General features: G+C 38.5%; 1 protein-coding gene across 6 annotated transcripts in view; it reads left to right on the top strand.

The window, feature by feature from the left end:
* Positions 1–22096, top strand: part of TTI1 (TELO2 interacting protein 1) — a 44958-nt gene extending 22862 nt beyond the window's left edge. For 3 of the 6 annotated variants that reach the window (XM_031954062.1, XM_003757008.4, XM_031954060.1), the window contains 3 exons: positions 1534–1738; positions 2047–2134; positions 21215–22096. In XM_031954062.1, coding sequence (XP_031809922.1) covers positions 1534–1738; positions 2047–2134; positions 21215–21401 — 480 coding nt within the window. In that variant the 3' untranslated portion in view covers positions 21402–22096. Of the gene's footprint in view, positions 1–1533; positions 1739–2046; positions 2135–4415; positions 5457–6438; positions 6609–21214 lie in introns of those variants that run through there. The other 3 variants (XR_004232207.1, XR_004232208.1, XM_031954061.1) reach the window with 3 other exon arrangements.
* The last annotated feature ends 640 nt before the right edge of the window (positions 22097–22736 follow it).

Genomic DNA, 22736 nt, shown 5'->3' with positions numbered 1-22736 from the left:
CCCATGATAAAATGCTTCCTGGCTGCAGGACTTGTGCTCTAACCAATATACTACACTGCCTTTCAGGAAAACAGTGACACGTGTTGCATATCTGATACTGTTTCATCTCCCTTCCCTCATATGTTAATGACATTGCTATCCCAGGTAGCCATTCTCTGTATTCATTATTAATCAAGAGAGCTTAAAGAAAACTTATTATATCTTTTGTATTCAGTCCTTCACTAGACCAGTGTATGTCTGTATGTTCTACTAGAGAGGTTAAAATAGACATGCAAATAAACTGCGTGCTATGAAAGGAAGAGTAATAATCATGATTAAAGCTCATGTTGGCGGAGCATGTTGGACTTCTTCCCCAACAGTTCTGTGAGGCAGGCAAGGCAAAAATTATCCTCTCCATTTGATGGATGAAGAAACTAAGACACAAAGAGAAATAATTGGCCCAAAGGCACACCTTGTCCACATGAGAGTAAGGCTCAAACCTAGGCATTTCTTTCCTTTCTTTCCCTCTTTCCTTCTCCTACTTCCCACTCTTCCCCATGTCTGGAATTCCTTTATCAAGATATTTGAAAAGAAATGAACAGTAGGTTGAGCATGAAAAAATATGACTCTGTCCAGCTTTTGCTGTGACTTTGATATAACTAATTAATTTTGGCCAAATGGCCCACCTCACCATACCTCAGTGTTTTAATTCTTATTTCTGGAAGTAGAGAAAAAGCTGTCCTATCCCCCTCTCCCTCCAAGAGATGTTATTGAGAACAATAAATTTGAATTGCTTCAAGGTTCTTTTTTATTCTTAGTGGGGGCAGTGTGTAGTACATTGGAAAGAGATGTGTTCTGATGTCAAAAGAGTCTGGGTTTGGGTTCAGGTGCCAGCTTTTGTAATTGCTACCTGTGTAACCCAAGACAAGATCTTTAATCTCTCTGTTGCTCTGTTTCCTCCTCTGTAAAATTGCCAATGACTTTAAAAAGTGAATTGTTGATATCATTAACCATCATTATACCTGAGAGGCAATGAAGTGTAGTGGGTAGAGAGCTGGCCTCAGTCAGCAGATCTGAGTTCAAGATTCAGCTCTAGTATTTACTGGCAGTATGACCCCTACCAAGTCCCTTTACTTCTCAGTAATTCAAACAGTTCTCTAAGACTGTAATTTAAAATTCACTGGTAGAAGGATTTTGCTTATTGGAAGTTCATCACACCAATATAATCACAAATCCAAACCAAATTTATTAACCAAAAGAAATATGCAAATCAAGGAATTAAACAACTAGCTCTTTGAACTGTTCTCTATGTAATATATATTTATAGATATGGCCATACCTTAGGAGCAGAGCTATCTAAATCCATAGCTGTTAGAAGTACAGAACATGGTCTAGGAATTAACAATAATTCTATTTCATGAGGCAAAGAAATAGATCAAATTTAATTACTAAGTATCCTTTGGTTATCTTCTTAGGAAACATTTATGAACAATATTAAACATATACTTCAGTAAACACTAGGGTTTCGATGGGACTTGGTGGTTTTTTCTACAGGTTTTATGCACCTTAGGGAACAAATGTGGTGATTTTCTTCGGAATCGGTTTTCCAAAGACATCTTGCCGAAGCTGGCTGGCTCCTTGGTCACCCAGGCTCCTGTCAGTGCCAGGGCTGGACCTGTCTACTCCCATACACTTGCCTTCAAATTACAACTAGCTGTGTTGCAGGGTCTGGGTTCGCTTTGCAACAAACTAGACCTGGGTATGTATCCACCCAACCAACCAGTATACTTAAAAAAAAAAATGGACACCTCCTCAACCCCATCTTTGTGCTCTCACTTACATCCTGCCCTGCTCTGTGTAGTTCCTCTCATCTCTTCTTTACCATCTCCCTTCATTTAACTAACCTTCAGTTGCTTGCTTTGGCCTCATTTTTCAATTACTCTGGGGAAAGAGGGAAGAATAGAGAGCATCTTTTCCCACTGTTCCTATTGCATCAGACAGCACTTGGTTACTACTTGTCCAGAATGAATCCTGAAGGCCAATGTCTGCTTTGTTTTCTCTCGGCAGGTGGGGGTGACCTGAATAAAGTGGCAGATGCCTGCTTGATTTACCTGAGTGCTAAACAGCCCATGAAATTACAAGAGGCTGCCAGGAGGTAATACCACTCTGACATATGCCTTTACATACATATGTTTCTATTTGTGTTAAATTATTGATGCCTCAGTAATAACAAATAGAGTTAAAATAATTTTTCCCTTCTTTCTTGCCAAGTTAAGGTATATTTGTAGGGTTAAGTTTTGGTTTTTTTCCTTGTAACAGTTCTCTCTGTAGATACCCTTTTTTTTTTTTTATAGTAACTTTTTATTGACAGAATCCATGCCTGGGTAATTTTTTTTACAACATTATCCCTTGCACTCACTTCTGTTCCGATTTTTCCCTCCCACCCTCTACCCCCTCCCCTAGATGGCAAGCAGTCCTATATATGTTGAATATGTCCTAGTATATCCTAGATACAATGTATGTGTGCAGATCCAAACAGTTTTCTTGTTGCACAGGGAGAATTGGATTCAGAAGGTAGAAGTAACCCGGGAAGAAAAACAAAAATGCAAACAGTTTACATTCATTTCCCAGTGTTTTTTTTTTTTTCCTTTGTGTAGCTGCTTCTGTCCATCATTGATCAATTGAAACTGAATTAGGTCTCTTTGTCAAAGAAATCCGCTTCCATCAGATTACATCTTCATACAGTATCGTTGCTGACGTATATAATGATCTCTTGGTTCTGCTCATTTCACTTAGCATCAGTTCATGTAACTCTCTCCAAGCTTCTCTGTATTCATCTTGCTGGTCATTTCTTACAGAACAATAATATTCCATAACATTTATATATCACAATTTACCCAACCATTCTCCAATTGATGGGCAGCCATGTAGATACCCTTTTCAAGAAAGTCGAAAGATTTTAGAATTAGAAATCTAATCTGATCAAGCCTTTCCATTTTCTATTTGAGGAAATTAAGGCTGAGAGACTTATTCAAAGCATTGTAGCTGGGGAATGGTGAATGTGGTTCCAATTTCCATGAATTTGAATCATGCTCATTGGATGAATTTTCCATCCTGATTCTTGGCTTAGGAGGAAGAAATGTTTTGTTTTTCTAGTCTTCATTTTTTTCATGAGGTAAAATCATGGGCAGAGCAATTATCTGGACTCATGGCTTACCTGAAACACACTTGGGTCTCCTTTTACAGATTGGTTGGTTAGTTGGTTTTCAAAGCCAATGGCAGCTTTCACTCCAGAACTGCCTTTATCTGTCAGGCTACTAGGTCCTTGGGAAATCCAGGTCTGCCTGGCCTCTGCCTCCGGGGGATATATCTGACCCTGCATTTCACCTCTAACTTGACACAAAGAACACAGCTAGAAATATTGTGAAAAAACTCTTACTGTTTCCTCTTGGGCAACATACATAGCAGCAAAGGAAAGAGCCAGCCAGATACCCAGAAGGACTAGGTTCTGATTGGGGGGGTAATAGGAAACTAGCTTGAAGAAGTATCTTTTTTAATTGACTCATTCTACTTGATGATGTTTCTCTTGTTTTCCCAGATTTTTATCCCCATCCCTTTTCCTGTCATATCCTCATATCCCCTAAGCCCAGAATCAATTTTGTCTTTCCAGAAATAGGAACTCTTTAAAAAACTAACTTTTCTTCAGACATCTTCACTTGGTAAGGATTTCTCTAAGAATGAAAGGAAACCTATAGATAGAGACCTTGAAGCTAATTGTGCTCTAATTTGAAACACAGATCAAGATCTTAATGAATGACTCCTACTATGTTATTTTGGCAACTTTTTATATATGAGTTATTAGCTTCTTCCTGCCTCCTCCCCGATTCTCTTTCCCTACCACCTCACAGCACACACATTTAGACCCATCAGACAAGTTGATTTTTTTACATTTTGTTATTTCATTTCCAATTTCCTTTTTTGACACTGGAAAGCAATTAAACTTTGACTTGAGTTTCCTGTATTTTTGAGTTAGTATTCAAGGCATGTCGAAAACAAGAATAAAACAAGTGTAAAAATATATTCCAATCACTTGGTTTAGGGCTGGCAGGACAGTGCAAGGAGTCAGCAGAAACCAGAATCTGAATCCTTTGTTCACCCTTAAAGCTGTGTGATCTTCCACAAGGGATTTAATCTCCCTGAATCTCAGTTTCCTCATTTGTAAAATAGAGATCAATCTTGCCATGCCTCTTTTCTGAGAGAAAACTGTTAAAATGGCACCTGATATTGTTATTCTGGTCCTTATTTAATCAGCAAGGATTCTGTTTAGAATTGAATTACATGAACCTGCTTTTTGATATACTGGGAGGTATTTGGGAGCATAAGGTTGATTTCTTTTCATTCAGACTTCTGATGATGTGAAATTATTTTGATTTTAGAAAAAATGCAGTCAGTATTGTGCTATATCAGAAACTAGGACCACCATGTTGATTTGGAAATTATTGAGTCACCTGAATCAGGAAAAGAACCTGAAGAAGTGAGGAACAGCTTTTAGCAAGGTGCTTGTTACTATTTCCATCTGTGTTGTACAAATGGCAGTTGAACAAATATGACCAATCACTTGGCAATCCCCTGCTATTTGATATCATCCTGGGATGTCAAAATATTCAGCATTCTAGGTACCGTGTACTCCCTAATTCTCTCAGATTTAAAAACGGTAAGCATTTAGTAGAATCTTGCCCTGTGTTCAAGATACTGTTCTGGTCACTAGAAATACAAAGGTAATGCCTCTCCTACCTTTTAGGGGCTTACTTAGAGACTCCTGAGGGAGCCAGAGATATAGGAGAAAGAGGTATTCAAAGAGAGTAAATTGTGAACAAAGAAAAGTCTATTTGAAGGCCTCTGGTGAGGATATCTTACTCTGGGCTAGTGAGAAAGGATTTTGTGAAGAAAATGACTCCAGTTGGATTTTTCAAGAAGTAAAGGGTTTCAACAGGAAGAAATTAGGAAGAATGCTTTCCAGGAATGGTGGATGTTCTTTGTGAGTACCTGGAATTGGGTGATAGCAAGATGTGAAGGAGGAAGATAATCTCATTTGGTTTGAACATAAGAGTGTGTACAGGAGAGTAATATGAAATAGGCTGGAAAAGTAGAATCAGATTGTGGATAGTCTTAAATATCAGCCTAAAAAATTTGTATTTTTTTCTCCATGCCAAGGCACTACAGTCCTAGGGCCAGATCTAATCCCTAAGTGCCTGTTTTTGTAAAGCATAAGGCCATCAAGCTAAGAATATTTTTTAATTTTTTAAATAAAGTTCTCAGTAGATTATAGTTTTCTGACCCCAGCTCTAGGCAGTAAGGAATTACCTGAGGTCAAGGGAAGCCTTCAGGGCCTAGCTAGCTGCAGTTACATCCTCTAATGTTTTCCTGTTTAGTGTTCTTTTAGAACTCTAAAGAATGGTCAGGCCACTGTTTGCTTTTACTTTTGCTTTTTTTTTTTCTAATGTGTTGTGTTAAACATAACCTCCTTGGCAATCTTTTACATCCAAGCTGTAAACTCAGGAAATGGAAATTGATCAGGGCTTAGTTGATATAAGTGAAACTGTAAATGATAAGAATGAGGCTGCCATTCCAATTTAGTGTTTATATCTACTGAATGTGCTGGGTGAGGGTTAGATATAAATCTTGGTGTGCTGGGGGAAGGGAATATACCAGTATCCAGGAATAGGAGGAATGAATTATAAGGCCTCATTTTGCCACCAGGTGTCACTGTTAACTGGAGAGAAAAGACAATTGAAGCTCATAAAAGTTTAGCTAAATCATTTCAACTATAAGCAAATAAGAGAATAACTTGGGGGAGGGGAAGGGGAAGAACTTATCATGTTATAGGTCCATAAACAAAGTGGGATCCCCAGGGTAGACATTAGATTGGAAATAACAGGTCATAGTATCCAAGCCCGCTGCCACAGATTATAGAGCCAAATTTAGCTGATTTGAATCCCCATGTGGCTTTGCAAGCCTTTGAAACATCTCCCAGCATGCAATGTGCCTCCACAGTTCTTTGCCTCTCTGGCTTTTCCTACAGGCAGAGCACAAGAGAGAGGTAGAGGGTGAGAAGAATGGGGGGGAGGGGGGAGGGGGGAAGGGAAAGCAAGCCTTAAATTTCCTTTAATTCCAAATTCTACCTTTAGGCCAATATGCAAATGAGAACAGGGAAGTGAACTGGGTTAAAATAACACTATTTAAACTGAGCTGTTAGCATGTTTTAAAACAGTTGCCCATAGCTCCCAGTCTTTTCTCATTATGACCATAAATTAGATACCAGTGAAGCATTTCTGCTTTAAAAAAGGAAATAAGTTTATACAAAAGAAATTCAAATGTAACAATGATTAGCACAATGCAGAAATAGCCCTTTTACTTGTAATACTCCAATGCCATCCCCTTTTGTTTTCTGGCCAACAGTTCCTCAGAGACAAGGAGAGAGAAAACAAGATGATGGTAACAGCTCCTTCTGTGGGTCTAGTGGTTATGGGCAGCTGGATCTGGATCTAAGGTGTCACCACCATTCTTGTCAGTTTAGCTGTGCTTCAAGAAAAGCTAAGCCCCATGGCTCACCAGAAAAGCTTCTCCAGGTGTGTTGGTCTAAGACAGTCTAGTACAAACCTTTGTCTTTTCTGTAAGCTCTTCACAGTTCTAGCATGAATCACAATCTAAGGCTGAGAGCCAGTGCTTTAAAAGATGTGTCCAGTGGCTCTTTTGAACTGTGAAGTGATTCAGGACAGTTCCAATAGTCTTGTGATGGAGAAAGCCATCTGCATCCAGTGTGGATGAGTGGATCACAACATAGTATTTTCACCCTTTTTTTTATTGTTTGAAAAGAAAAATCTTTAATAAAAAGAAAAATAAATAAATAAAGCTATTGAGATAACCCCCTCCCCTCCAAAAGAGGAACCCAGAGCAAGAGCTTAGAATGATTGCAGAAATATACAGATCCCAGATGAGCCCCCTCTTAAACTCTTTTAAAAAGCCTTCTTTAACTTTTGGTCACACAGTTTAGGGATTTTCTTGCTGATCTATAATTCTTGTGAGTTTCCTTCCATCTGTTGTAATCTGAACAGTAGGTTTCAACTCTGTGAGGCATCCGTGTCTTTTTTGTTTATTTTGTCATTCTTCATATTGTGTTAAGAGTCTACCTCTAGATTCTGTGGTATTCTGCCTTTTCTCTCAAACTCCTTCCTTCTAGCAATAGGACATCAAAGTAATATCATAATCCATCAAACACTAGGCAGGTGCCTTCACACACCTAAAGACCACACGTCTAGCACAGCTGCCTCCCTTGAAGAGTGTTCATTTACACTGTAGTCACAACTTTTCCCTTTACATACACAGAGTTCTGTTATGTCCAAAGACAGTAGGAGTCATGGAGGGAATTAATCATTTAATTGAGCTTGAAATTAAGCAGTTCATGCTTTCAAACTGGAAATCAGCATGACAGGGTTGGTCAATTTTAGTGTACTTGTAATTTGTACCCATTTTCTACCTGAGGTTATAGCCTGTAGAAAAATGGGAACTTCCTTTCCTTTCTCCAAAATTCCCAACTTCAGCCCCTTTATCATTTGATTAATAGTTGATAACACCAAAACTAAAGGATTAGTTTTCCTTTTATATGTCATTCACTAAGCATTACTCTTTTGCTTTTTATCAAGGCCAGTTGTTCTGAAAACATATGTAGATCTGAACTGTTCAGTGTGGCAAATTTGGACATGGGCTTAGCATCCAAGATAAGGGATATCTGCTGTGCTATGACAATTTAAAAAAAAAAGGGGGGGGGGGAAGGGAAGGGGCAAGGAGTAATCAGGATTCAAATCCAGAAGCAATAACTACAGGCTTCCCAAATCTGTTGTTACCAGTTCTTTCACTAGCATTCTTTGCTATGTCATGTGATTGATGGCTTGTCAGGATCAAATATTTCATTAGCCAATAGAGTAGTTGAGTTGGTGTGTATTGGGAGAAGGAGCCCCTGCAAGAGAGGCAGGAAAGAAAGAAGAAAGGGTGGTGGTACAAGTGGTAGTAGATTGAGCCTCGTGGCTCTGCTGACTGCACAAAGTGAGGTTCCAGTTATCCATCAAAAGCTCTGGCATGCCACAGGGTAGCAATTTAATCACTTTTGCGGGGTCTGTGGTTTGTCTCTGTTGAAAACCTTGGAGGTTGAAATGAATTTGATGAGCCCAGTATAGTGTAGTACCCAGTATGCAATAGTTGAGCTGTAGTCTTTGGAGCAGCAAAAGAAGGGGAATAGATTTTTCTCATCTCATATATTTTTTAAACAAGTAAGCATAGATATGAAAGTAATTGGTAGTATATTTGAAGGATGAATCTTTGCTTCATCTCATCATCCTCCATTTTCAACAATTTGAGAAACCAAGAAAAAATATCCTCATGCAGGGGAAGATCACTCAGTAGAATAGTGAATGAGGACAGGCTTTAAATACTGGTTAATCAATGAAGCGCAGCTCATTAAAGTAAATTACCAAGTATAGAAACCAAGCGTATAGTACACCACTGCTTGCTGCATAGGACACACCGACACCTCAAGCATCCATTTGTTTGGAAGGAAATATATCTTCTCATTTGTACCTTCTGTGCATGCAGAGTAACAGCAAAAAAGCTGAGCAGAGAAAAGAAGAGGGTGAGATCTTTGGAATATGAGTGAGGAGGCTAAAATAATTTAATTTCTGTGTCTAGTTTATATAAAATGAAGCCCTATGGACAGCTCTTGGAGTTATTTAGGTTTGGATCAGCTGCTTGCACCCCTACTCTGTGGCCACTGGGTTAAGTCAAAGTGGGTGGGCAGCTTTGTTGAACTTAGACCTATAAGATCCCTTTAAATGCTAAAAATTCTAGCAGTCCATGAAATTTACTCTGACCTTGGACCTTTCCTCTCTCTGGAAGTTGTTTCCTCTGTAAAATGAGTGGGTTGGACTGCAATTTTCTGACTAGATGATCTCAAAGACCTCTTCCAGCTCTCACAGTTTTATGATTTTAATACCACAATAGGATACATTTAGCTGTTTAGCTCAGAAAATATTTTATAATTCCACAGAGACAGAGCACATTGAATCTTTACAGCAAATACTGATATAGGGAGAGTATGTCTCCCCAAAAGGTTGGGAGCCAAATATTTCAGTTACTATTGATTTAGCTTTGCCAAGCTACAGTTGGCTGACATTTTTCTAGAGCCCTCTTTGAGCAGATGTTGTCTAGACAGAAGACTTGAAACTCATGGGAATTTTTCTCTTACTCATTTGTGAGGCAGTTAGCTTCTCATTGAGTTTGCCTCATCAAGACATGAGGAAGGCACCCACAGATAAAAGAAACACCCTCTCTTCCATGCAAAATAAAACTTGTTTGTTTACTTCAAATGCACAGGAAAGAAACTCAGTCTTTTGGAGAACATCAGTGTTGATTATAAAGGAATCAGCTGTTCCAGTTGCTTTGACCATTGGAGTTTATTGGGCACTTACTGATGCCCATCAATTGCCAGGCCAAGCTGAAGAGTGCTGAAATGGCTGCCTGCATGAAGTGAAATTCAATAAAACCGCATTTTAAGTGAAAAATCAGTATAAACACCAGGATTCTTTGCCATGGAAACAGAGGTTGCTTAGAAACTGCCTAACAGCGAGTTCTAAATTTTTTAAAGTCAAGTTATCATTTAAGCTACATGGCCCTACAGGTTATTGAGAGATAATCACTCGCCTCAGGACATGACGCGGCACAAGACACAGCTGAGTGCTTCCTGATACTCCAGGGACCAGATAATCTTGATAACTGTGTTCCCTCAAGCCACCGATTTGGGCTTGGGGGGAAGGAGAAAAAAAATTTTGTTTAGGAGTTAAATAGTATATATATTTCTGAAAGTGTTTCTTCTTGTGCTAGAAAAAAGGTGGACTGGCCATTTGGAATGTTCAACAAGCCATTTCTGCTCTGTTTCCAGAGATGTATTTGGAACATTTTCCAGACCGTTAACCTGATTACTACAAAGCAGGTTTTTCTTCTTTGTCTTCTGGCTTACAGTTATGTAGAATGGGTTTCTCCTGATCCAGAATATACCAATAGGCATTTGGTGACAAAGTAGGTCTCAGCAGAGCATTATGATATCTTATCATTGGGAATCACCTCTTCCTGGTTAAAGTTGGGAAGCATGAAGAGCAATAAGACTGTAAAAGAACAAACCCAAACAGAAGGGGAGCCAGTTTTTCCTGTCCTGCCCCTAATCTGGTCCCACCTCAGCTTCTTCCTTCTCATTTTCTTGTACCTCTTTTATTCAGGCTTTCCTGACTGTACCTCAATAAGTGGCTGCTCATTGATTGAAAGCTCTAGCTTTCTTTTCCTTACTGTTTTTGGGGGAAAAAATTCAGAGAGTACAGCAGATATGGAGGATGGGAAGGTTTCTAATACAAGAAATCAAGACAAGTGAAGAAGAACTTTATCTCTGGAAGCTTGTCTCCTCTTTACTTAAAGACATTCTTTCACAAAGACCAAATCCTTTGGTTTAGAGCCAGTGATAGCCAAGTGTAATATGGCTCCTGTAGACAATATATCATTCTGAATATAGACTGCACACTAAAAGGTGAAATCCCCTTTAAAGTAAAATATATTTCTAACTAGATTTTGAAAAATTAATTATAAATTGAACTCTGAATTTATACAACCCAACTTTTGGTAGAGAGATATAGTCCATATTCTTAGCATATAATCAATGTGGAGAATATACAAGTTTTTCCTTCTATAATAGCTATCAAAGCTTAAGACTTTTGGGATCACCTATATGTTTTTACTCTGACACTTTGTACATTCAGAGTTCCAACATTTCATAGTGAACAAAGTCCATCCTATCTCTTTTGCCTTTCAGACATGTGGAGAAAGAGGGAGATTTAATATTTTTTTTGTCCTTATTTTATGTCCATGTGTTTGAAAAACAAAAGCAATGAGATACCATGGAGCTCATATGCATGTATGTATGGGTTTCATGACGTGTGTGTATATAGGCACACAAATGTATAACTTTCATTTCCATGAAGGCATACATACACACACACATGTGTGTGTGTTTATTACTAATAGATGAAATTATATATCCACTGACTATGCATTGGTATTCAAGTCAATACAATGGAAATTTCAAGCAAAACATAACAAATATTTGCCCTCTTCTGTGTAGTTAATTTTCCATGCTAGACTAATATACAATGTTGGATGGTGGTAATAGTCATTCCTTATTTTTTCCCTTTTTTTTAAGCAGAAAAAGACAGTACTTTATATTTTACAGAATGCCACTCATGTTTTGAGAGGCATTATAGCCAGTGGATAGGGAACTGGCCTTGAAGTTGGGGAGACTCAGTATCCAGTCCTGCTTATGACATATATATTGGTTTTATGACAGTTGTCAAGTCATAGAGACTCTTGATGTTTTAGACAGTTCTCTAAATTCCCAAGTTGCAAAGATACTACCATCCTGCATGGGTAGAAGGAGTTTCCTTATGTGGGTGATCCCTACACTAATAAAATAACAGGCCAAGTTCCTATCCCTTTACTTACATTATTACAAGATACAATACAACAGATTTTGATTATAAATTCCTGCTGTGCTCCTAACTGCCCTGTGAAGTAGATGGGACAGGAATTATAACTTCTGAAAGAGAAGGTAAAAGACACTTGACCAAGGCCTTATAGTCAGTGACCTCAGTGAAATTAGAATATAGGTTACCTTTTTGCAGTGGTCATTTCTAAAGCAATTCCAGGGTGCATCATAGTATTCAAGATGCTCGGGGTGAACAAAGACTAAATAAGGCACAATCCTTGTTCTTGGGGAGCTTGAAGCTTTTATAGGAGATTATAACTTGCAAACAGGTAAAGTTAAATATATCAGCAAGGTGGAGGTCATAGTCATAAGTGAAGTCAGAGAAGAAGATTGTTACCACGATAGCTGGGGAGTGTCATCTCAGCAAACCTGGTAGAAGAGTCCACCTTACTTGATAAGAGATGAGTGATTCAGAATAAGACATTTTGAGACACGACCAGAAGGGAATTTTGTTTTGCTTGACTGTATATATATATATATTTGTTACAAGGGTTTTGCTTGAGTTTTTGATGAGGGAGGAGAAGAAGAAAAAAATTTTCTTAATTAAAAATTTTTTTAAAATAGACTGAACAGGTTGTTTTGAGGGGTGGAGTTTGGTTTGAAGGCTTTTTTTGCTTTGGGTTTTTTGAAGGAGAATCCCCAGTTTCAAGATTCTATATCACCTGCAGGAAACTTTTCTGGTCCCCATGGAAGAGGGGGAGTGCTCCCTCACTCCTCAGTCATCTGTCTGTGAACATATTTTATCCCCTCTCCTCCCAATCCTTCTTGAAGGTAGGGACTGCATTTTGTTTTGTCCTTGTATCTCTAGCATCTTGCTTTGTCCACAGTCAGTCGAAGCTTAATAAATGCTTGTTGGATTGGATTAAATTTGATCAACTTCATGCAGGAAAAAGCTTTGACTAAACTGGGACTGGGACCAGGTTGGCTTTCATCCGGTGCAAGCACAAGTCACTGTTGGCCAAATAAAAATGTTCATTGCAGCTGGGAGTACTCTGTGCTCCAGCCTGAGAAATTGTGCCACTTCTTTAAGGAAACAGAATCAGATGAAACCATTTGCATTCTCAGAGTCTTTGGCACTAGGGAAAACAGTCAAGCGCATCACGTGTAAATAGAAATCTGTTTCCCATTTTGGGTGCGTGTTTCCTCATTTCCCTTGCCACTCTAATTATCAAAGATATTTTTGTTTTTAAACAAAAATTGTCTCCCACGCGGGCCGCCTTCTTTCTGCGATGAAGTGGAAACGATGAATTAGAATATCCTAATCACTTCTCCAGCAACCACTGCCAAGGTTATAAACATGGGATTATCTCAAGCAAAGAAAGCTTAAATCGTTTTAAGCACAAAACAGGCCAAGGCATCCTCATAGCAGCCCCACATCTCTTTCCATTGCTTCATTGCCATTTGCATATTATAGAATGTCCAAGCCGGATAGGACATTAAAGTGAAGAATATCAGAATTGGGAAGGACCTTGGTATAGAAATCTCTTGTCAGAGCTGGAGGAGACAGCAACACAAAATGCCAGAACTCGAAATGACCTTAAAATACAAACTTGAATTGGAAAGGACTTTAGAGACCAAGTCTAGCACCCTTCCTCTTTTGCCCCCCATTTTACAGAGAAAGACACTGAAGGTAAAGAAAGTGAAGTGATTTGCTCCAGACCATGTAGTATGTCATAGAACTAACATTAAAACCCCACCTTGCTGGTGCCCAAATGCTTTTTGCACTGCTTTCATTTTATGAAGGGATCACTCCCTGGCTTCATTCTGTAGATACTTCATTGTTTCCTGCTACCTGTATTTCAAAGTCTCTAGTCTAACTTTAAAGGCCTTTCCCTATACAGCCCCACCTCATCTTCTTGCAGTCCTCCTTTCCTATGACCAATGTTTTACCCAGATTGTATTGTCATCATCTGTGCCATTTTGCCTTGCTCACAGCCTCTCTGTTCTTAGAATGTTATTTTCCTCTCTCGTTGTCTTTGTTGCCTGCTGAAATTGTCCTTGGTCTTCAAGGTTCCAAGAAAGAAGAACAATGATCTAAATCCCCCAGAAGTTTAACTCTCTTTTTGGAAGAAAATAGTAAATGTACTTGTTAGATTAAAAAATGTTGCAAGACACCATGGCTTGATGCAAACTATAAATATTGGAGAATTCAGAGAAGGGAGGCAGTATCTGTGAGGTAGGATTAGTCAAGGGAAAGCTTCATATAAGATGGCTCTTAGGCTAGGCTTTCAAGAAAATGTAGGATTTAAAGAAGGTGAAAAAGAGCATTCTAAGCAGGGCTGGCCTCAAGGATTAACTTTTTAGGCAGCTGCCCACATGTTATGATGTAAAGTCTTCTGAGCAGGCCGCCTCCTTTCTATCCCTCAAATATCTTCTGTCTGATATGGAAAGAACACAAAATGTATAATTAGAAAAGCTGTGTTTGTACCCCAATCTATTACTTGGCTAGCAAGTAATTTGGGTAAGACATTTCTTTTTTCTGGGCCTCAATTTCCTCATCTGTAAAATGAGAGTTTCTCTAAGATGAGCCCTTCTAGCTCTTAGTCTTAGGATGTTACGGTTTAAATTTTAGGATGTTATGGTGTATGTCTATACACACGCACACACACACACACACACACACACACACACTCACTCACTCTCTCTCAGTGTATGATTCATTCTTTAGTACTAATTACTGTCCTCTCCCTGGGGTCTTCTTAAAATACACGTATTCCTGAGAAGATCATATATTAAGCCTAGTACAACTAGCCATGGGCTGACAAATTAGAAAGAGAAGGGCAACAGTGAGCAGAAAGGAGTGGTAGCCAAAAGCTATCTCTGAACAGTACTAAAAAGTGAGGAAAGAAACAAAAGCTAAAGAGTGGCAGACTCAGGCTCTAGAACCCTACCCAGCATTGGGTCTTGAGGGCCTTGTAACTTGTCCAGAAACCTTATAATCAGGATGGCCTGGCTTAGGATCTACCTCTAACTCCCACTGACTAAGCAAGAAACCAAGAAATTCTCCAGACTAGAAATTGCTAATCTGCATAGGTAGAAATAATTTTCTCACCCAGAGAACTATCACAGATCCAATCTCTCCCCCACCTCAAAGAAAAGGGAAATGGGTGCTAAATTATGTTTTAAAATCCCAAAGGTATGGGATATGCTTCAGAAAGATTTTCATCAGAAACCATTAAAATAAAAGTTTTGTTCAAGAAGATAATCTTGAAGTATGCCAGTTATGACGTGAGCTTCTTTCTTTATATAATACAGGTATTACATTTATTATTTAAGAAACACTATAAAGTAGATGAACTTAGTGGCAAGGAATTATTACCTTTTAGATAAAATTTTTAAAAATAAGATTTGAGACATTTCAGAAGAATAATTGGGTGGGAAGGGGGAGAGAGGGAGGAGAGAGAAGAGTTGTTCAGTCATTTTTCAGTTTTGTCCAAATTTTCCTGACCTCTTTTGGGATTTTCTTGGCAAAGATAACTAAAAAGATCTGCCATTTCCTTTTCCAGCTAATTTTATAGATGAATAACTGAGACAAACAGGATTAAGTGACTCGTCTAGGGTCACACAGCTAGTAAGTTTCTGAGACCAGATTTGAACTCAGAAAGATGAGTCTTCCTGACTCCAAATCTGGTACTCTATCCACTTTATTTCCTAAATAAAAGCATCTAGTTATACCTAACTTCATTTAATGGTTACCTCAAAAAAGGGCAAGGCCTTACCTAAGGTCACTCAATTAATGGCAGAGTCACGATACAAACTTTGGATTTTCTGAGTCTTTTCATTTCTGGTACCAGTTTTATTTTTATTTTTTATAAAGCTTTTTATTTTCAAAACATATGCATGGATAATTTGACAACATTGATCCTTGCATAGCCTTGGGATTCAGATTTTCTCCTCCTCCTTCCCCTAGAGGGCAAGCAATTCAATATGTGTTAAACATGTTAAAATATATGTTAAATCCAATATATGTAAACATATTTATACAATTCTCTTGCTGCAAAAGAAAAATCAGATCAAAAAAAAAAAAAAGTAAATGAGTAAGAAAACAATGCAAACGAACAACATCAAAAAGAGTGAGAATGTTATGTTGTGACCCACACAGTTCCCACAGGCCCATCTCTGGGTGCAGATCATCTCATTGTTTGAAAGAGTCACATTTGTTGGAATTGACCATCACATAATCTTGCTGTTGCTGTACATAATGATTTCTTGGTTCTGCTTGTTTCACTTAGCATCAGTTCCTGTAGGACTCTCCAGGCCTCTCTGAAAACATTCTTTTAGTTGTTTCTTACTGTACAGTAATATTCTATAATATTCCTATACCATAACTTATTCAGCCATTCTCCAATTGATGGGCTTCCATTCAGTTTCCAGTTTCTGGCCACTACAAAAAGGGCTGCCACAAACATTTTTGCACATGTGGGCCCCTTTCCCTTCTTTAATATCTTTTTGGGATATAAGCCCAGTAGAGACACTGATGGATCAAAGGGTATGCACAGTTTGATAACTTTTTGAGCATAGTTCCAAATTGCTCTCCAGAATGGTTGGATGTATTCACAATTCCACTAACAATGTATTAATGTCCCAGTTTTCCCACATCCCCTTCAATATTCGTCCTTGTCTTTTCCTGTCATCTTAGCCAATCTGAGAGGTATGTAGTGGTACTTCAGAGTTGTTTTAATTTGCATTTCTCTGATTAATAGTGATTTAGAGTACCTTCTCATATGATTAGAAATGGTTTTAATTTCTTCATCTGAGAATTGTCTGTTCATATCCTTTGACCATTTATCAATTGGCAAATGACTTGGATTCTTATAAATTTGAGTCATTTCTCTATATGTTTTAGAAATCATTTCCAAAATATATAGAGAATTGACTCTAATTTATAAGAAATCAAGCCATTCTCCAGTTGATAAATGGTCAAAGGATATGAACAGACAGTTCTCAGATGAAGAAATTGAAACTATTTCTAGCCATATAAAAAGATGCTCCAAGTCATTATTAATCAGAGAAATGCAAATTAAGACAACTAGGGAAAGATAATGCGGAATGTTGGAGCGGATATGGGAAAACAGGGACACTAATACATTGTTGGTGGAATTGTGAATACATCCAACCATTCTGGAGAGCAATTTGGAACTATGGCCAAAAAGTTATCAAACTCTGCATACCCTTTGATCCAGCAGTGTTACTACTGGGCTTATATCCCAAAGAGATCTTAAAGAAGGGAAAGGGACCTGTATGTGCACGAATGTTTGTGGCAGCCCTCTTTGTAGTGGCCAGAAACTGGAAACTGAGTGGATGCCCATCAATTGGAGAATGACTGAATAGATTGTGGTATATGAATGTTATGGAATATTATTGTTCGGTAAGAAATGACCAACAGGATGATTTCAGAAAGGCTGGAGAGACTTACACGAACTGATGCTGAGTGAAATGAGCAGGGCCAGGAGATCATTATATACTTCAACTACAATACTATATGATGATCAATTCTAATGGAGCTGGCCATCTTCAGCAATGAGATGAACCAAATCAGTTCCAATGGAGCAGTAAAGAACTGAACCAGCTACACCCAGCGAAAGAACTCTGGTAGATGACTAAGAACCATTACATTGAATTCCCAATCCCTATATTTTTTCCCACCTGCATTTTGGATTTCCTTCACAGGTTAATTGTACAATATTTCAAAGTCCGATTCTTTTTGTACAGCAAAATAATGGTTTGGAGATGTATAATTATTTTGTATTTAATTTATACTTTAACATATTTAACATGTATTAATCATCCTGCCATCTAAGGGAGGGGGTGGGAGGGGAAGGGGAAAAACTGGAACAGAAGGTTTGGCAATTGTCAATGCTGTAAAATTTCCCATGCAAATAACTTGTAAATACAAAGCTATTAAAAATTAAAAAAAAAAAAAAGAAATGAGGCCTTTATCAAAACCCTTAAATGTAAAAATGATTTCCCAATTTATTGCTTCCCTTCTTATCTTGTCCGCATTAGTTTTGTTTGTACAAAATCTTTTTAACTTAATATGATCAAAATTATCTATCTGGTGTTCAATTATGAGTTCCAATTCTTCTTTGGACACAAATTCCTTCCCTCTCCATAGATCTGAGAGGTTGTTCTAATTTGTTTATGATATCACTCTTTATGTCTAAATCATGAATCCATTTAGAGCTTATCTTGGTATGTAGGGTCGAACCATAATTTCTTCCATACTAGTTTCCAATTTTCCCAGCAGTTTTTGTTAAATGGTGAGTTCTTATCCCAAAAGCTGGGGTCTTTGGGTTTGTCAAACATTAGATTGCTATAGTTATTGCCAATTTTGTCCTGTGATCCTATCTGGTACCAGTTTTAAGAAAGCCTAAGATGTGATCATCTGAAGTGACAAAACAGTTAAATTCAGAGAGAGGTTATTTGAATTGCAAAAGGATCCATTGCCTGGCTTCTTTAAATACCAAACTCTGCCATTAAAAAAAAAATTTTTTTTATAACTGTGCACAGAACTTTTCAGGAATAGATCTTATGTGTAGAGCAAGGCATGTCTATATTCGAATAGCATATTGAACCCCATTATAACATGATGTGGTATTCTAGTTAATAACTCCTTGTCTAATATAAAATTTCATCTAATATTCAATCCAAAAACCATGCAGTAGCCACAGGGAGATAAAATTAGTGCCTGTCCACAAGGAGCTTAGAGTCTAATGGAGGAGGCCACAAACCCAGATAACTATAATAAACTATTGGATATCTGTGCCAAGAGGTGCAAAACAGACTCTTGCAATCAGTCAATGTTATTTGGGCTTCTGAAAGGACAGTGTTTATTCATCTTAGGGATTTGGGAAAACTTTATGGAGGAAGAGGCATTTATTTATTTATCCATCCATCCATCCATTTATTTATTTGTTTATTTAGATAAGGAACAATGAGATTAAAAGCCCCCATTGTGTATATTCTTCTGGATATCTCATAGATAAGACTTATGATTGGGAAACCTTTAGCTAGGAGATTGCTTAGCTCTCTCTTAGCAAGTTAATTAAACTGACAGTTGATACTCCCAACTTGAGGGGTAAGAGTGAGGAAAAAATGAAAGAAAGAATAGTGAATAACCTGAGAGGGAGCAAGAGCTTGGGAGAACAAGAGAGTAAAAAGACAATCTGAAGATGAATGGGTAAGAGATAGTTGGTGATCACTATCAAATCTGGATTTGGAGTGTAGAAGAATGAAGCATTTGATGGTCAGACCAATCTAAAGATCCAAATAATAGGGACTTGCCTTCTCAACAGCTGTGAGAGCTAAGATGAATTGTGTTCACTAGACTAAGAAACATAATTAAGGAGAAGGCAGACTTGGGAGGTCTAGCAGAGTAAGTCTAGGAGGTTCAGGGCTGAGCCTAGTTGACTAAACAAAGAATCACATCTCTAAGACAGTTCTCTCTTACGTTACAAATGATATCTTATTCCTATAGTAAGTTCCTTGAGCATAGAAATTGTTTCATTTCTTGTATTTGTATCTTCACCACCCAAATCAGTCCCTGGTATATTATAGGTACTTAATAAATGTTTGTTGGTTCAGCGATTAATGGACAAAGCTGAACCCTACAGCTATACCTTCGGTTGTCCACCTTTGTGTAGTTAATGTCTGGAACCTTGGAATTTTTCCACTACACCAGTTGTTTGACAGTGGTACAGCTGGTGATTCCCAATAAAGGTAAGAAACAATGATTTGTTCAGTGGACACGTATTGAAGTCTAAAGTCAGGGATCATATGTGATCTGCACTGTGCAAGGCATTGAAGGTATAAGAATGGAAAAAATGTCACAGTTCTTACCCTTGAGGAGGTTATAATTTGGGCAGGAGTGAAGGAAGAAGAGGGAAGGGAGATAAAGTATGTTTACTTCTTCAGTACTTCATTGAATCCATGAACTATCAGATCTCAAGTCATCCATGGCTTCTCTTATGCAATTCTTGTCCATGTCTTTGGAGAAAGCTTCCTATCTGCTGTACTAGAGATTTTCTCTGATCCTTTTAATATTTCATAGCTAGGAATGCAGCATTTAAACTGTCCTTTGGCTATTCTTCATTCTCAGTACATGACTATCCCACCTCCTTTGCTTGTTGGACATTTCCTTGATAATTGTTCTTATGCCTCTTATACACACATCAATACTGGTAACTTGCTGCAGCTTATTTACATTTCCCATATGTCTTTCCTTTACCCTTTGGGTGACCTATAAATTTGATTTTTCTGAGATCATGGTGGACCAGGATTTGTAGCCCTGTAGGGCCCCTTACAAAAGGCTTTTGCAGCAGAGAGCAACTTAGAATCATTAAAAGGATTGTACATTTTCCCACTTGCAGTCTAGTTCACTCTGTCCCTTATTCAGTTCTGGGCCCCTTCATTGACCATCTGTTGTGCCTATCCAAAACATATGTATAAGTGAGCTGGTTTAGTGGGCTATACATACAATTGTATCTTGTAATAGGAGATGACGAACAGAAAAGTGTAAGGAGGAAGGGAAATTTTCTAGTCAAGGAAGCCAAAGAAAGCCTCATGGAGGAGAAGGCACCTGAGTCAAGTTTTGAAGGATTTTGGTTTGGAGCTAGTAAGAAGGATTGGTTCCGAGCTTGAGTGCTGGTGGGTACAATTGAACAAAGGTGGATGAGGGTAAGACATGATCAGTGCAACATCAAGTCATCCACTTTGGCTAGATGTAGAAATAAGTAGCATGAAATAAGGGACAAAGGAGAGAGGAAACAAGGGCACTGGCCCAGAGCCTGCAACCCAGGAAGATCCCCAAGATCTGACCTAGTTCAGAAATGTCAGGCACAAAAGCAGTGCCTTCAGTGTCTTATCCCAGCTGCCATATTTTCAACAAGAGCTGACTGCATTGAAGCAGTGGGCCAAAAACCCATCCACTGGTTTTTCAAGAAAATCTTTGTGATCTTGAGAAGGATTTTAGCATGCCATGAAGTTCTAGAGAAGGGGTTCTTCAGCCAGGGGAGACACCTTGTACATTCTAGACAAAGAGGAAACTCCTAATACCCAAGTAGAAATATTTACTAAATGGACCCTAATAAGCTGAAAGAGTTAATGCCATTGAAGCCTTCTCCCTGATAGAATTAGATGTATTGTATTATATGACATTATTTTTTAAGTCTCTATTGTCACTAAGCCTATTCTTAAGAGTTTCCTGTTCAGCTGCCTTTTTTCTGCTCATAATAAAGTGTGTGCATTGTCATTTTTCTTCTTTTTGAAATCTGTTTTACACCCTAGGACTAGACCAATTATATGCCAGGAGCTTGTTTGATGTCAATATTGTTCTGCTTAGACTAATGACTTTTTTTCCTCTTTGCCAATAGACATGAAACTGTTTAGCTGAATCTCCATTGGGCTTAGGAACCATCTTAATGGCCCTGCTTAATGAACTTCAGTGTATTTGTTATGCTGTCAGAAGCAATTTGACATTGTTATCAGAGTCCTTTTGAGTAGCCCAGTAAATACTCTCTTGGGCAAAAATCAAACATCCCTTCCTCTTTTCCCCTTCATTCCTCCCTCCGCCTCACTCCACTGTTTTTCTTTCCACAGCGTGTTCCTCCACTTGATGAAGGTAGATCCAGACTTGACCTGGTTCATTCTGAATGAACTCCACTGCCCTCTTCTGTATGAGCCTCCACATCCCAGCCTCCACCCAGTGAGCCTGAGTGGAATGGCCAAGTCACGGACAGAATACACTGACAATGTGCTCCTCCTGCTAGCTGAGCTGCAGGGTTGAGGGTCTCCTTTTAGGAGGTCAAGCATCTCTGCTTCCCAGGATGACATGTCTGTGCTTGCTGCTGACTGATTTTCCCCAGGGCCCACACACAGGGGTGTGAAGGGATACATGTCTTCCTGCAGCCAGCAGTCATTAGAGCCATCTCTTCTGCCCCTGAACGGTTGGGCCTGAGACTGGCAGCTCAGAGGGAGCCTTCAGAGAGAAGAACATGAAGGGGGGGTGGGAGGGAGTGAGACAGCCCATCGATTTATAAATTGATCGATCACACAACTGCTTAGAAATTGGATTGAAGCAAAATAGCTGACTTATTTATATTTTACACCTTGTGTTTTCAAATGACATTGTCAGGCAACTCTTTAACAATTTAACTCCTCAATATACCTCAGTCATTGGACTGAGCCACTTTGCAGGCCAGGCTGCCCCACTTCAAATGTTTGTTTTTGGTGGGTTTTTTTTTTTTTTTTTTTTTAACATCTGGCAAGGACAAAATGACCTGCTTTCTCTCTCCTGCATTTTTGTGTTCTTGAATGCTCTGTTCAAGTATTGAATCCATGAATGTGACAGAGTATATACTGACTTTCCATTACATATATGAGTGCTCAAAAGCATTATCTTCTCTTCTTTCCACCTAAATAATGATATTGAACCTGTTGGTTTTGTTTTGTAATACACAATAAAGATGTTATAATCATTCACACTTTGAAATCTGCTTTTTAACCAAGTGACTCTAAAAAACCACAACAGGGACATTTAGATATGTTTCAGGAGAACTGGATACAATGTTTGTTTGGGTCAAAGAAGACTAAACATGATCTGCCAAAGTAGAAGGTGGTACAAAGGAAAAATAATCCCTAAACAGTGAAGAACATAAGTTAGATGGGCTAGGTATTGGAACATTTTAAAATATTTTATTGCTGCCTCTTTCAACAAAAAAACAAATACCCCCCACCATATTTATTCCCCAGGATCCCATCACCAGCCATAGCCCTGTATTCTGGCCCTCATCCTTCTGACTCAGCACTCCAAGTTCTTGCTCTAAGAATCTAACTTTCTGATTGTCGCATATCAGTCTGGAGGCAGACTACCCCATATTATTGCCCAGCCATCTTCATGTCTTGTCAACATACAAATACCCTTTTCCCCACTCCTATTTCCATCCCTGGCTCTGAAAACAATAATCATAGTAGTATTACTAAAACTTCCCTCTCTGGCCACTACTTCTCTGGTAATGGATTTCTTCCCATGTTAGAATGTAAACTGGAGAGTAAAGCCTTTGTTGCTTGCATTTGTATCCTTAAAGCTTAACACACTGGCATAAGTAGGCATTTATTATTT

The sequence above is a fragment of the Sarcophilus harrisii genome, chromosome 2 (genome assembly GCF_902635505.1).
Source record: "Sarcophilus harrisii chromosome 2, mSarHar1.11, whole genome shotgun sequence".
Classification (NCBI taxonomy): domain Eukaryota; kingdom Metazoa; phylum Chordata; class Mammalia; order Dasyuromorphia; family Dasyuridae; genus Sarcophilus; species Sarcophilus harrisii.
This window is presented reverse-complemented; position numbering and strand designations above follow the sequence as displayed.